The 16,620-nt window shown below is 42.7% G+C and overlaps 1 protein-coding gene across 1 annotated transcript; it reads left to right on the plus strand.

Annotated features, from left to right (window-relative positions):
• The first annotated feature begins 4,274 nt into the window (after window positions 1–4,274).
• Window positions 4,275–15,784, plus strand: LOC120039886 (annexin A5-like). The gene is made up of 11 exons (XM_038985223.1): window positions 4,275–4,410; window positions 4,501–4,595; window positions 4,860–4,973; window positions 5,058–5,148; window positions 5,554–5,633; window positions 7,437–7,487; window positions 9,731–9,824; window positions 9,978–10,073; window positions 10,972–11,030; window positions 11,295–11,417; window positions 15,382–15,784. Exons 1-11 carry the CDS (start codon window positions 4,398–4,400, stop codon window positions 15,442–15,444), a joined length of 879 nt encoding a protein of 292 aa, XP_038841151.1. The 5' UTR covers window positions 4,275–4,397; the 3' UTR covers window positions 15,445–15,784.
• The last annotated feature ends 836 nt before the right edge of the window (window positions 15,785–16,620 follow it).

Raw genomic sequence — 16,620 nt, forward strand, 5'->3', positions numbered from 1 at the left:
ACTACACCACTTTATACTGTCAACAGGTTCATTACATTAGTAGACTGGGACTACACCACTTTATACTGTCAACAGGTTCATTACATTAGTAGACTGGGACTACACCACTTTATACTATCAACAGGTTCATTACATTAGTAGACTGGGACTACACCACTTTATACTGTCAACAGGTTCATTACATTAGTAGACTGGGACTACACCACTTTATATTATCAACAGGTTCATTACATTAGTAGACTGGGACTACACCACTCTATCAACAGGTTCATTACATTAGTAGACTGGGACTACACCACTTTATATTATCAACAGGTTCATTACATTAGTAGACTGGGACTACACCACTCTATCAACAGGTTCATTACATTAGTAGACTGGGACTACACCACTTTATACTATCAACAGGTTCATTACATTAGTAGACTGGGACTACACCACTTTATACTGTCAACAGGTTCATTACATTAGTAGACTGGGACTACACCACTTTATACTGTCAACAGGTTCATTACATTAGTAGACGGGGACTACACCACTTTATACTGTCAACAGGTTCATTACATTAGTAGACTGGGACTACACCACTTTATCAACAGGTTCATTACATTAGTAGACTGGGACTACACCACTTTATACTATCAACAGGTTCATTACATTAGTAGACTGGGACTACACCACTTTATCAACAGGTTCATTACATTAGTAGACTGGGACTACACCACTTTATACTGTCAACAGGTTCATTACATTAGTAGACTGGGACTACACCACTTTATACTGTCAACAGGTTCATTACATTAGTAGACTGGGACTACACCACTTTATACTATCAACAGGTTCATTACATTAGTAGACTGGGACTACACCACTTTATATTATCAACAGGTTCATTACATTAGTAGACTGGGACTACACCACTCTATCAACAGGTTCATTACATTAGTAGACTGGGACTACACCACTTTATACTATCAAGAGGTTCATTACATTAGTAGACTGGGACTACACCACTTTATACTATCAACAGGTTCATTACATTAGTAGACTGGGACTACACCACTTTATACTATCAACAGGTTCATTACATTAGTAGACTGGGACTACACCACTTTATACTGTCAATAGGTTCATTACATTAGTAGACTGGGACTACACCACTTTATACTATCAACAGGGTCATTGCATTAGTAGACTGGGACTACACCACTTTATACTGTCAACAGGTTCATTACATTAGTAGACTGGGACTACACCACTTTATACTATCAACAGGTTCATTACATTAGTACACTGGGACTACACCACTTTATCAACAGGTTCATTACATTAGTAGACTGGGACTACACCACTTTATACTATCAACAGGTTCATTACATTAGTAGACTGGGACTACACCACTTTATCAACAGGTTCATTACATTAGTAGACTGGGACTACACCACTTTATACTGTCAACAGGTTCATTACATTAGTAGACTGGGACTACACCACTTTATACTGTCAACAGGTTCATTACATTAGTAGACTGGGACTACACCACTTTATCAACAGGTTCATTACATTAGTAGACTGGGACTACACCACTCTATCAACAGGTTCATTACATTAGTAGACTGGGACTACACCACTTTATCAACAGGTTCATTACATTAGTAGACTGGGACTACACCACTCTATCAACAGGTTCATTACATTAGTAGACTGGGACTACACCACTTTATACTATCAACAGGTTCATTACATTAGTAGACTGGGACTACACCACTTTATCAACAGGTTCATTACATTAGTAGACTGGGACTACACCACTTTATACTGTCAACAGGTTCATTACATTAGTAGACTGGGACTACACCACTTTATACTGTCAACAGGTTCATTACATTAGTAGACTGGGACTACACCACTTTATACTATCAACAGGTTCATTACATTAGTAGACTGGGACTACACCACTTTATACTGTCAACAGGTTCATTACATTAGTAGACTGGGACTACACCACTTTATATTATCAACAGGTTCATTACATTAGTAGACTGGGACTACACCACTCTATCAACAGGTTCATTACATTAGTAGACTGGGACTACACCACTTTATATTATCAACAGGTTCATTACATTAGTAGACTGGGACTACACCACTCTATCAACAGGTTCATTACATTAGTAGACTGGGACTACACCACTTTATACTATCAACAGGTTCATTACATTAGTAGACTGGGACTACACCACTTTATACTGTCAACAGGTTCATTACATTAGTAGACTGGGACTACACCACTTTATACTGTCAACAGGTTCATTACATTAGTAGACTGGGACTACACCACTTTATACTGTCAAAAGGTTCATTACATTAGTAGACTGGGACTACACCACTTTATCAACAGGTTCATTACATTAGTAGACTGGGACTACACCACTTTATACTATCAACAGGTTCATTACATTAGTAGACTGGGACTACACCACTTTATCAACAGGTTCATTACATTAGTAGACTGGGACTACACCACTTTATACTGTCAACAGGTTCATTACATTAGTAGACTGGGACTACACCACTTTATACTGTCAACAGGTTCATTACATTAGTAGACTGGGACTACACCACTTTATACTATCAACAGGTTCATTACATTAGTAGACTGGGACTACACCACTTTATACTGTAAACAGGTTCATTACATTAGTAGACTGGGACTACACCCCTTTATACTATCAACAGGTTCATTACATTAGTAGACTGGGACTACACCACTTTATACTATCAACAGGTTCATTACATTAGTAGACTGGGACTACACCACTTTATATTATCAACAGGTTCATTACATTAGTAGACTGGGACTACACCACTTTATACTATCAACAGGTTCATTACATTAGTACACTGGGACTACACCACTTTATCAACAGGTTCATTACATTAGTAGACTGGGACTACACCACTTTATACTATCAACAGGTTCATTACATTAGTAGACTGGGACTACACCACTTTATCAACAGGTTCATTACATTAGTAGACTGGGACTACACCACTTTATACTGTCAACAGGTTCATTACATTAGTAGACTGGGACTACACCGCTTTATACTGTCAACAGGTTCATTACATTAGTAGACTGGGACTACACCACTTTATACTATCAACAGGTTCATTACATTAGTAGACTGGGACTACACCACTTTATATTATCAACAGGTTCATTACATTAGTAGACTGGGACTACACCACTCTATCAACAGGTTCATTACATTAGTAGACTGGGACTACACCACTTTATACTATCAACAGGTTCATTACATTAGTAGACTGGGACTACACCACTTTATACTGTCAACAGGTTCATTACATTAGTAGACTGGGACTACACCACTTTATACTATCAACAGGTTCATTACATTAGTACACTGGGACTACACCACTTTATCAACAGGTTCATTACATTAGTAGACTGGGACTACACCACTTTATACTATCAACAGGTTCATTACATTAGTAGACTGGGACTACACCACTTTATCAACAGGTTCATTACATTAGTAGACTGGGACTACACCACTTTATACTGTCAAGAGGTTCATTACATTAGTAGACTGGGACTACACCACTTTATACTGTCAACAGGTTCATTACATTAGTAGACTGGGACTACACCACTTTATACTATCAACAGGTTCATTACATTAGTAGACTGGGACTACACCACTTTATATTATCAACAGGTTCATTACATTAGTAGACTGGGACTACACCACTCTATCAACAGGTTCATTACATTAGTAGACTGGGACTACACCACTTTATACTGTCAACAGGTTCATTACATTAGTAGTAGTAATTAGTAGTAATTAGTGGTCTACCCTGAACTACATTACCCACAGTCCTCTCTGGTCTACCCTGAACTACTTTACCCACAGTCCTCTCTGGTCTACCCTGAACTACTTTACCCACGGTCCTCTCTGGTCTACCATGAACTACATTACCCACAGTCCTCTCTGGTCTACCCTGAACTACATTACCCACAGTCCTCTCTGGTCTACCCTGAACTACTTTACCCACCGTCCTCTCTGGTCTACCCTGAACTACATTACCCACAGTCCTCTCAGGTCTACCCTGAACTACATTACCCACAGTCCTCTCTGGTCTACCCTGAACTACTTTACCCACAGTCCTCTCAGGTCTACCCTGAACTACATTACCCACAGTCCTCTCTGGTCTACCCTGAACTACTTTACCCACAGTCCTCTCTGGTCTACCCTGAACTACATTACCCAGGGTCCTCCTATGTGTCTGTTCTCTGATAGGCTGGTCGAGGCAGTGTGAAAGCCAGTGGAAACTTCAACGCCAACCAAGATGCAGCGACACTCTACAAGGCCATGAAGGGACTGGGTCAGTGGTGTGTGTGGCCTGAATATTATGCAAAGTGAGGGAGTAACCATGGCACCAAAGATTTGACTACGGTGTTTGTTGTTGCCATAGGAACCGATGAGGATTCCATCATGAAGTTGTTGACGTCTCGTAGCAACAGCCAGAGACAGCAGATCAAAGCTGCATACAAGACCCTGCATGGCAAGGTCAGAACACAACCACAATACAACCACAATACAACCACAACACAACCACAATACAACCACAATACAACCACAACCACAATACAACCACAATACAACCACAACCACAATACAACCACAATACAACCACAATACAACCACAACCACAATACAACCACAATACAACCACAACACAACCACAATACAACCACAACCACATTACAACCACTGTAACCATTCTCTGTCTCTCTCTCCCTCCCTCCCTCCTCCTCGTCCTCCTCTCTCCAGGACCTGGTAGGTGATCTGCAGGGTGAACTGGGGGGAAAGTTTGAGACTCTGGTGGTGGCTCTGATGACTCCGCCCATCCTCTACGATGTGACATCACTACGGAACGCCATCAAGGTATTTTACCCAGGACTAGTGATGTCATATCCTGTGAGTGACGGTGTGATGTCATAGTGACTGTATGGTGATGTCACGGTGTAGGGGGCGGGGACCGATGAGAAGGTGCTGATTGAGATCCTGTCTTCTAGAACGGCCCAGCAGATTAAGGACATCACTGCTGCCTATCGCCAGGGTAACACACAGACACACTGCTGCCTATCGCCAGGCTAACACACAGACACACTGCTGCCTATCGCCAGGGTAACACATAGACACACTGCTGCCTACCGCCAGGGTAACACACAGACACACTGCTGCCTACCGCCAGGGTAACACACAGACACACTGCTGCCTATCGCCAGGGTAACACACAGACACACTGCTGCCTATCGCCAGGGTAACACACAGACACACTGCTGCCTACCGCCATGGTAACACACAGACACACTGCTGCCTATCGCCATGGTAACACACACACACACTGCTGCCTATCGCCAGGGTAACACACAGATACACTGCTGCCTATCGCCAGGGTAACACACAGATACACTGCTGTCTACCGCCAGGGTAACACACTGACTCACTGATTATGTTCCAGAGTATAATAAGAACCTGGAGGAGGATGTAACAGGAGACACGTCAGGTCACTTCAGGAGACTGCTGGTCATCCTGCTACAGGTGAGGGGTCAGAGGTCAGGGGAACATAGATCTGGTACCAGTCAAAAGTTTGGACACTCCTCATTCCAGGGTTTTTCTTTATTTTTACTAATTTCTACATTGTAAAATAATAGTGAAGACATCAAAACTATGAAATAACACACATGGAATCATGTAGTAACCAAAAAAGTGCCTTGATGACAGTTTTGCACACTCTTGGCATTCTCTCAACCAGCTTCATGAGGTAGTCACCTGGAATGCATTTCAATTAAAAGGTGTGCCTTGTTAAAAGTTAATTTGTGGAATTTCTTTCCTTCTTAATGCATTTGAGTCAATCAGTTGTGTTGTGACCTGGTAGGGTTGTATACAGAAGATAGCCCTATTTGGTAAAATACCATATTATGGCAAGAACGACAGTCCATCATTACTTTAAGACATGAAGGTCAGTCAATCGGGAACATTTCAAGAACTTTGAACGTTTCTTCAAGTGCAGTCGCAAAAACCATCAAGTGCTATGTTGAAACTGGCTCTCATGAGGACCGCCACAGGAAAGGAAGACCCAGAGTTACCTCTGCTGTTCAGAGGAGACTGTGTGAATCAGGCCTTCATGGCCGAATTGTTGCAAAGAAACCACTACTAAAGGACACCAATAATAAGAAGAGACTTGCTTTTACCAAGAAACACGAGCAATGGACATTAGACTGGTGGAAATCTGTTCTTTGGTCTGAGATTTGTTTTCTCAAATTTGAGATTTTTTGTTCAAACCGCCGTGTCTTTGTGAGACGCGGAGTAGGTGAATGGATGATCTCCACATGTGTGGTTCCCACCGTGCAGCATGGAGGAGGAGGTGTGATGGTGTGGTTCCCACCGTGAAGCATGGAGGAGGAGGTGTGATGGTGTGGTTCCCACCGTGAAGCATGGAGGAGGAGGTGTGATGGTGTGGGGGTGCTTTGCTGGTGACACTGTCTGTGATTTATTTAGAATTCAAGGCACACTTAACCAACATGGCTACCACAGCATTCTGCAGCGATACGCCATCCCATCTGGTTTGCACGACTTTCATTTGTTTTCAACAGGACGATGACCCAACACACCTTCAAGCTGTATAAGGGCTATTTGACCAAGAAGGAGAGTGATGGAGTGCTGCATCAGATGACCTGGCCTCCACAATCACCTGACCTCAACCCAAATGAGATGGTTTGGGATGAATTGGACCGCAGGGTGAAGGAAAAGCAGCCAACAAGTGCTCAGCATATGTGGGAACTCCTTCAAGACTGTTGGAAAAGCATTCCTGGTGAAGCTGGTTAAGAGAATGCCACGAGTGTGCGAAGCTGTCATCAAGGCAAAGGGTGGCTACTTTGAAGAATCTCAAATATATTTTGATTTGTGTAACACTTTTTTGGTGTTATTTTATGGTTTTGATGTCAGACATAGATCTGACAGATATAGATATCTGGGACATAGATATGACAGATATAGATGTGTAAGACATAGATTTGACAGATTTAGATGTGTGGGACATAGATCTGACGGATATAGATGTGTAAGACATAGATTTGACAGATATAGATGTGTGGGACATAGATCTGACAGATATAGATATGTGGGACATATATCTAACGGATATAGATGTGTAAGACATAGATTTGACAGATATAGATGTGTGGGACATAGATTTGACAGATATAGATGTGTGGGACATAGATCTGACAGATATAGATGTGTGGGACATAGATCTGACAGATATAGATGTGTGGGACATGGATCTAACAGATATAGATGTGTGGGACATAGATCTGACAGATGTGCTCTCTATCCTCTCAGGCCAGCAGACAGCAGGGGGTACAGGAGGGGAACATAGAGACTGATGCACAGGTAAGAGAGAGTGAGCGTGTGTGTGTGTGTGAGAGAGAGAGAGAGAGAGAGAGAAAGAGAGAGAGAGAGAGAGAGAGAGAGAGAGAGAGAGAGAGAGAGAGAGAGAGAGAGAGAGAGAGAGAGAGAGAGAGAGAGAGAGAGAGAGAGAGAGAGAGAGAATCACATGTGTATCTCTGAAATATGTGATAGTAATCAGATTTACTGCTCAGACACAATGACTTATTTGACATGTTCTGCTCAGGGCTGTGTGACAAAGTGTGTGTGTGATGGGTATGTGTAAAATAACACTCCCCACACAGGCACACCTTGTGTTAGCGTGTGTGTGTTGGTGTGTGAGAGAGACAGAGTGTTGAATGCTGCCATCTAGTGGTCATGTTTTCTTATTTATTTTTTATTTCACCTTAATTTAACCAGGTAAGCTAGTGGAGAACATTTACAACAGCGACCTGGCCAAGATAAAGCAAAGCAGCGCAACACAAACAACAACACAGAGTTACACATGGAATAAACAAGCGTACAGACAATAACACAATAGAAAAAAAAGAAAAGTTTATATACAGTGTGTGTAAATGGCGTGAGGAGGTAAGGCAATAAATAGACCATAGTAGCGAAGTAATTACAATTTAGCAAATTAACACTGGAGTGATAGATGAGCAGATGATGATGTGCAAGTAGAAATACTGATGTGCAAAAGAGCAGAAAGTAAATAAAAACAATATGGGGATGAGGTAGGTAGATTGGGTGGGCTATTTACAGATGGGCTATGTAACAGCTGCAGCAATCGGTTAGCTGCTCTGACAGCTGGTGCTTAAAGTTAGTGAGGGAAATATAAGTCTCCAACTTCAGCGATTTTTGCAATTCGTTCCAGTCATTGGCGGTAGAGAACTGGAAGGAAAGGCGGCCAAAGGAGGTGTTGGCTTTGGGGATGTGAGTGAGAAGTGACAAGTGAGATATACCTGCTGGAGCGCATGCTACGGGTGGGTGTTGTTATCGTGACCAGTGAGCTGAGATAAGGCGGAGTTTTACCTAGCAAAGACTCGTAGATGACCTGGAGCCAGTAGGTTTGGCAACGAATATGTAGCGAGGGCCAGCCGACTAGAGCATATAGGTCGCAGTGGTGGGTAGTATATGGGGCTTTGGTGACAAACGGATGGCACTGTGATAGACTGCATCCAATTTGCTGAGTAGAGTGTTGGAGGCTATTTTGTAAATGACATCGCCGAAGTCGAGGATCGGTAGGATGGTCAGTTTTACGAGGGTATGTTTGGCAGCATGAGTGAAGGATGCTTTGTTGCGAAATAGGAAGCCAATTCTAGATTTAATTTTGGATTGGAGATGCTTAATGTGAGTCTGGAAGGAGAGTTTACAGTCTAACCAGACACCTAGGTATTTGTAGTTGTCCACATATTCTAAGTCAGAACCGTCCAGAGTAGTGATGCTAGTCGGGCGGACGGGTGCGGGCAACGAACGGTTGAAGAGAATGCATTTAGTTTTACTAGCATTTAAGGTCACGGAAGGAGTGTTGTATGGCATTGAAGCTCGTCTGGAGGTTAGTTAACACAGTGTCCAAAGAAGGGCCAGAAGTATACAGAATGGTGTCGTCTGCGTAGAGGTGGATCAGGGAATCACCCGCAGCAAGAGCAACATCATTGATATATACAGAGAAAAGAGTCGGCCCGAGAATTGAACCCCGTGGCACCCCCATCGAGACTGCCAGAGGTCCGGACAACAGGCCCTCCGATTTGACACACTGAACTCTATCTGAGAAGTAGTTGGTGAACCAGGCGAGGCAGTAATTTGACAAGCCAAGGCTGTTGAGTCTGTCGATAAGAATACGGTGATTGACAGAGTCGATCAATTGAAGGACTGTCCTGTACAGAATGATGTGTATTTACAACAGGTGGTGATATACAGAATCAAACCAAAATACACAAATCAGGTCAAATCAGGTCAAATCAGGTCAAATCAGGTCAAATCAGTTCAAATCAGGTCAAATCAGGTCAAATCAGGTCAAATCAGTTCAAATCAGTTCAAATCAGGTCAAATGCAAAGTCAAGTCAATTTCAGTTAAGCAACAATGTATTTGACCTCCAATGTAAAGTCAATGTATTTTACCTCCAATGTAAAATCAATGTGTGTGTGTGTGTGTGTGTGTGTGTGTGTGTGTGTGTGTGTGTGTGTGTGTGTGTGTGTGTGTGTGTGTGTGTGTGTGTGTGTGTGTGTGTGTGTGTGTGTGTGTGTAGACTTTGTTCTCTGCAGGAGAGAAGAAGTTTGGGACAGATGAAGAACAGTTCATCACCATCCTGGGGAACCGGAGCGCTGAACATCTGAGGAGAGGTGTGTGTTTGAGATCTGTGTTTATAAAGGGTATCAACACACACTCACTCAGTGACATTGACGTGTGTGTGTGTGTGTGTGTGTGTGTGTGTGTGTGTGTGTGTGTGTGTGTGTGTGTGTGTGTGTGTGTGTGTGTGTGTGTGTGTGTATCAGTGTTTGCTGCGTACATGAAGCTGGCGGGGTATGAGATGGAAGAGAGTGTTCAGAGAGAGACTTCTGGAGGACTGAGAGACCTGCTACTGGCCGTGGGTAAGTCTCACACACACACACACACACACACACACACACACACACACACACACACACACACACACACACACACACACACACACACACACACACACACACACACACACACACACACACACACACACACACACATTATTTGTTTATATTTTCAAGCTTATTTGACAATTCATTTCATTACAATTTCATTATTATGATGACTCTCTAAATCAACCTTTCCACTCTCGCTCTGTCTCTCTGTCTGTCTCTCTCTATCCTCTCTCTCTGTCTCTGTCTGTCTCTCTCTCTCACTCACTCTATCCCCTCTCTCCATATCTGTCCTCTCTTCCTCCATCTCTCTCTCTCTGTGTCTCTCTCTGTCTCTCTGTGTCTCTCTCTGTCTCTCTGTGTCTCTCTCTGTCTCTGTGTCTCTCTCTGTCTCTCTGTGTCTCTCTCTCTCTCTCTCTCTCTCTCTCTGTCTCTCTGTCTCTCTGTGTCTCTCTCTGTCTCTCTCTGTCTCTCTGTGTCTCTCTCTGTCTCTCTGTGTCTCTCTGTGTCTCTCTGTGTCTCTCTCTCTCTCTCTGTGTCTCTCTCTCTCTCTGTGTCTCTCTCTGTCTCTCTGTGTCTCTCTCTGTCTCTCTCTGTCTCTCTGTGTCTCTCTCTGTCTCTCTGTGTCTCTCTCTGTCTCTCTGTGTCTCTCTCTGTCTCTCTGTGTCTCTCTCTGTCTCTTTGTGTCTCTCTCTGTCTCTCTGTGTCTCTCTCTGTCTCTCTGTGTCTCTCTCTCTCTCTCTGTCTCTCTCTGTCTCTCTCTGTCTCTCTGTGTCTCTCTCTGTCTCTCTGTGTCTCTCTCGGTCTCTCTCTCTCTCTGTGTCTCTCTCTGTCTCTCTGTGTCTCTCTACCTTCATCTGTCTCTCCTCTGTAGTAAAGTGTGCTAGAAGCGTCCCAGCCTACTTTGCAGAGACTCTGTACTATTCGATGAAGGTAAGAATCTATTTTCTTCATACTAGGAAGAAGATCATTCTATATCAGATATGTGTTTTTAGAACTGTGTGTGTGTGTGTGTGTGTGTGTGTGTGTGTGTGTGTGTGTGTGTGTGTGTGTGTGTGTGTGTGTGTGTGTGTGTGTATGTGTGTGTGTGTGTGTGTGTGTGTGTGTGTGTGTGTGTGTGTGTGTGTGTGTGTGTGTGTGTGTGTGTGTGTGTGTGTGTGTGTGTGTGTGTGTGTGTGTGTGTGTGTGTGTGTGCAGGGCGGTGGAACTGATGACCAGACCTTAATCAGAGTGATGGCGAGTCGTAGTGAGGTGGACATGTTGGATATCAGAGCTGATTACAGACGCCTCTTCGCCAAGTCTCTGCACTCTGCTATACAGGTATATACTGTCTGTAATTAACTTTTGAATGAATGTATTGAGTAAAAAAGTACATTATTTTCTTCGTGAAGTGAAAATAGTCAGTAGTTATATCTATATGTCTGTACTCTGCTATACAGGTAAAAAAAATGTATAGTAAAGTACAGATACCCCCAAAATACTGTTTATATCTATCTCTGTACTCTGCTATACAAGTATATTTATACATATATATAACAAACTATCATTTTGGCAAGTCGGTTAGAACATCTACTTTGTGCATGACACAAGTCATTTTTCCAACAATTGTTACCAGATTATTTCACTTATAATTCACTGATCAGAAGTTTACATACACTAAGTTGACTGTGCCTTTAAACAGCTTGGAAAATTCCAGAAAATTATGTCATGGCTTTAGAAGCTTCTGATAGGCTAATTGACATAATTTGAGTTAATTGGAGGTGTACCTGTGGATGTATTTCAAGGCCTACCTTCAAACTCAGTGCCTCTTTGCTTGACATTATGGGAAAATCTAAATTTTTCAATTTCCAAATGCCTGAATGTACCACGTTCATCTGTACAAACAATAGTACGCAAGTATAAACACCATGGGACCACGCAGCCGTCATACAGCTCAGGAAGGAGACGCGTTCTGTCTCCTAGAGATGAACGTACTTTGGTGCGAAAAGTGCAAATCAATCCCAGAACAACAGCAAAGGACCTTGTGAAGATGCTGGAGGAAACGGGTACAAAAGTATCTATATCCACAGTAAAACGAGTCCTATATCGACATAACCTGATAGGCTGCTCAGCAAGGAAGAAGCCACTGCTCCAAAACAGCCATAAAAAGCCAGATTACGGTTTGCAACTGCAAATGGGGACAAAGATCGTACTTTTTGGAGAAATATCCTCTGGTCTGATGAAACAAAAATAGAACTGTTTGGCCATAGTGACCATCGTTATGTTTGGAGGAAAAAGCGGGAGTCTTGCAAGCCGAAGAACACCATCCCAACCGTGAAGCACGGGGGTGGCAGCATCATGTTGTGGGGGTGCTTTGCTGCAGGAGGGACTGGTGCACTTCACAAAATAGATGGCATCATGAGGATGGAAAATTATGTGGATATATTGAAGCAACATCTCAAGACATCCGTCAGGAAGTTAAAGCTTGGTCACCAATGGGTCTTCGAAATGGACAATGACCCCAAGCATACTTCCAAAGTTGTGGCAAAATGGCTTAAGGACAACAAAGGTATTGGAGTGGCCATCACAAAGCCTTGACCTCAATCCCATAGAAAATGTGTAGGCAGAACTGAAAATACATGTGTGAGCAAGGAGGCCGACAAACCTGACTCAGTTACACCAGCTCTGTCAGAAGGAATGGGCCAAAATTCACCCAACTTATTGTGGCAAGCTTGTGGAAGGCTACCCAAAATGTTTGACCCAAGTTAAACAATTTAAAGGCAATGCTACCAAATAATAATTGAGTGTATGTAAACTTTTGACCCACTGTGAATGTGATGAAAGAAATAAAAGCTGAAATAAATCATTCTCTCTACTATTATTCTGACATTTCACATTCTTAAAATAAAGTGGTGATCCTAACTGACCTACGACAGGGAATTTTTATTAGGATTAAATATCAGGAAGTGTGAAAAACTGAGTTTAAATGTATTTGAAAGGTAAGGTGTATGTAAACTTCCAACCTGAACTGTATATATACACTACCGGCAAAAGTTTGGACAAACCTACTCATTCCAGGGTTTTTCTTTATTTGTACTATTTTCTACATTGTAGAATAACTAAGACATAATAAGACATCAACACTATGAAATAACATGGAATCATGTGGTAAACAAACAAAGAGTGTTAAACAAATCAAAATATATTTTATATTTTGACATTCTTCAAATTGGCCAGCCTTTGCCTTGATGACAGCTTTGCACACTCTTGGCATTCTCTCAACCGGCTTCATAAGGTAGTAACCTGGAATGCATTTCAATTAACAGGTGTGCCTTGTTAAAAGTTAATTTGTGGAATTTCTTTCCTTCTTAATGCGTTTGAGTCAATCAGTTGTGTTGTGACAAGGGTATACAGAAGAAAGCCCTATTTGGTAAAAGTCGAAGTCCATATTATGACAAAAACAGCTCAAATAAGCAAAGAGAAACGACAGTCCATCATTACTTTAAGACATGAAGGTCAGTCAATAGGGAACATTTCAAGAACTTTGAAAGTTTCTTCAAGTGCAGTCGCAAAAACCATCAAGTGCTATGATGAAACTGGCTCTGATGAGGACCGCCACAGGAATGGAAGACCCAGAGTTACCTCTGCTGCAGAGGATAAGGTCAATAGTTACCAGCCTCAGATTGCAGCCCAAATAAATGCTTCACAGAGTTCAAGTAACAGACACATCTCAACATCAACTGTTCAGAGGAGACTGCGTGAATCAGGCCTTCATGGTTGAATTGCTGCAAAGAAACTTCTACTAAAGGACAGCAATAATAAGAAGAGACTTGCTTGGGCCAAGAAACACGAGCAGTGGACATTAGACTGGTGGAAATGAGTCCAAATCTGAGATGTTTGGCTCCAACCGCCATGTCTTTGTGAAGCACAGAGGAGGAGGTGTGATGGTGGACATTAGACCGGTGGACATTAGACCAGTGGACATTAGACCAGTGGACATTAGACCGGTGGATATTAGACCGGTGGACATTAGACCGGTGGACATTAGACCAGTGGACATTAGACCAGTGGACATTAGACCAGTGGACATTAGACCGGTAGACATTAGACCGGTGGACATTAGACCGGTGGACATTAGACCGGTGGACATTAGACCGGTGGACATTAGACCGGTGGACATTAGACCGGTGGACATTAGACCGGTGGACATTAGACCGGTGGACATTAGACCGGTGGACATTAGACCGGTGGACATTAGACCGGTGGACATTAGACCGGTGGACATTAGACCAGTGGACATTAGACCGGTGGATATTAGACCGGTGGATATTAGACCGGTGGACATTAGACCGGTGGACATTAGACCGGTGGACATTAGACCAGTGGACATTAGACCAGTGGACATTAGACCAGTGGACATTAGACCGGTGGATATTAGACCAGTGGACATTAGACCGGTGGACATTAGACCGGTGGATATTAGACCAGTGGACATTAGACCGGTGGACATTAGACCGGTGGACATTAGACCGGTGGACATTAGACCGGTGGATATTAGACCAGTGGACATTAGACCGGTGGACATTAGACCAGTGGACATTAGACCGGTGGACATTAGACCGGTGGACATTAGACCGGTGGACATTAGACCGGTGGACATTAGACCAGTGGACATTAGACCGGTGGACATTAGACCGGTGGACATTAGACCAGTGGACATTAGACCAGTGGACATTAGACCAGTGGACATTAGACCAGTGGACATTAGACCAGTGGACATTATACCGGTGGACATTAGACTGGTGGACATTAGACCAGTGGACATTAGACCGGTGGGCATTAGACCGGTGGACATTAGACCGGTGGACATTAGACCAGTGGACATTAGACCAGTGGACATTAGACCGGTGGACATTAGACCAGTGGACATTAGACCAGTGGACATTAGACCAGTGGACATTAGACCAGTGGACATTAGACTGGTGGACATTAGACCAGTGGACATTAGACCGGTGGAAATCTGTCCTTGGGTCTGAACTCCTTCAAGACCGTTGGAAAAAGCATTCCACGTGAAGCTGGTTGAGAGAATGCCAAGATTGTGCAAAGCTGTCATCAAGTCGAAGGGTATTTGAAGAATCTCAGCACTACAGGCCAGTAATGTGGAGTGACTGTAATGTTTTTGATCCTCTGTCTTTTCCACTGTGTGTCAGAGACAGTCTTTCTCTCTCTCTCTCCTACCTCTACCCAGCCTCTCTTTGTCTATGGACTTCACATAATGATCTGTTTCTGTATGTGTGTGTTGCAGGGTGATACCTCTGGTGACTACCGTAAGGCCCTCCTCCTGCTCTGTGGCGGCAATGACGCGTAACCGTGGTGATGACCCCTGAAGGGGCGGTACCTGGAGAGACATCCGCTCTGAGTGGCCCCTCTAGCTGTCAATCACTCTCTGAGTCCTGTGTAAGCCAATAGGAGAGCTCTGCTGGCCACGGTGCAGCCCCGTGATAGGTTATGAGTGATAAGACTTTAATCCTGTGTGTATCTGTAGCTAACATCCTTTAGGCTTTACTCTGCTTCATATCTACATCACTAAAGTCATATTAATGCTGGAAGTAATGTTTTAATATCAGTAATATAACAACTAAAGACTGTTTTAATGTTTGTACTGTTTGTAAGGCAACACTGAAGACATAATAAACATTTTAATACAGGTTTGTAGTGAAACGTGTCTGTCTGTGTAGTGAGACCTGTCTGTCTGTCTGTGTTGTGAGACCTGTCTGTCTGTGTAGTGAGATGACCTGGTCGCTAGGAGACACAACTGTTAACTTTTATTCAGTTATCTGTAGTTTGAGGTTTAATTGGGATTATAACAACACATAATATGCAGTCATCTAAAATAACGCCTTACCAGTCCAGAGACAGCAGTGGGGTCAAACTGTAGAACCCAGTTTCTACATTTATAAAAAACAGGTTTTTAAAAACAAAACTACACTACATTTTTTATCTCTGGGACCCTCAGGATGACAAATCAGAGCCAGATTACTGAATGTAAGAACATTAATTACCTTCAAAGGTGAATGTATCAAACCAGTTGGCGTGAAAAGTGTTTGTGTTGTTGTTTACTATCCACAAACAAAAGCATGGTATTTTTTTGTTGTTGTAATAATGTAATGTTGTAAAAGCTACTGTAAATTGGACAGTGCAGTTAGATTAACATTAATTATATAGATAAACATTCATTTAAGCTTTTTGACCATATAAGATGTGTCTATGTCCCGGAATTGGCTGTTGTTTACAGAGTCATTCTTGTCACATTATTGCATATTGACCAACAACTGTCCCGGTTTAGGGACACCGATCCCATAGATGTTATTAACTTCTTATGGCTGAAGGGGCAGTATTGAGTAGCTTGGATGAAAGGTGCCCATATCAAACGGCCTGCTCCTCAGTCATAGTTCCTAATATTTGCATATTATTATTAGTATTGGATAGAAAACACTCTAAAGTTTCTAAAACTGTTTGAATTATGTCTGTGAGATTAACAGAT

Source organism: Salvelinus namaycush, unplaced genomic scaffold (genome assembly GCF_016432855.1).
Source record: "Salvelinus namaycush isolate Seneca unplaced genomic scaffold, SaNama_1.0 Scaffold306, whole genome shotgun sequence".
In the NCBI taxonomy this organism is placed as follows: domain Eukaryota; kingdom Metazoa; phylum Chordata; class Actinopteri; order Salmoniformes; family Salmonidae; genus Salvelinus; species Salvelinus namaycush.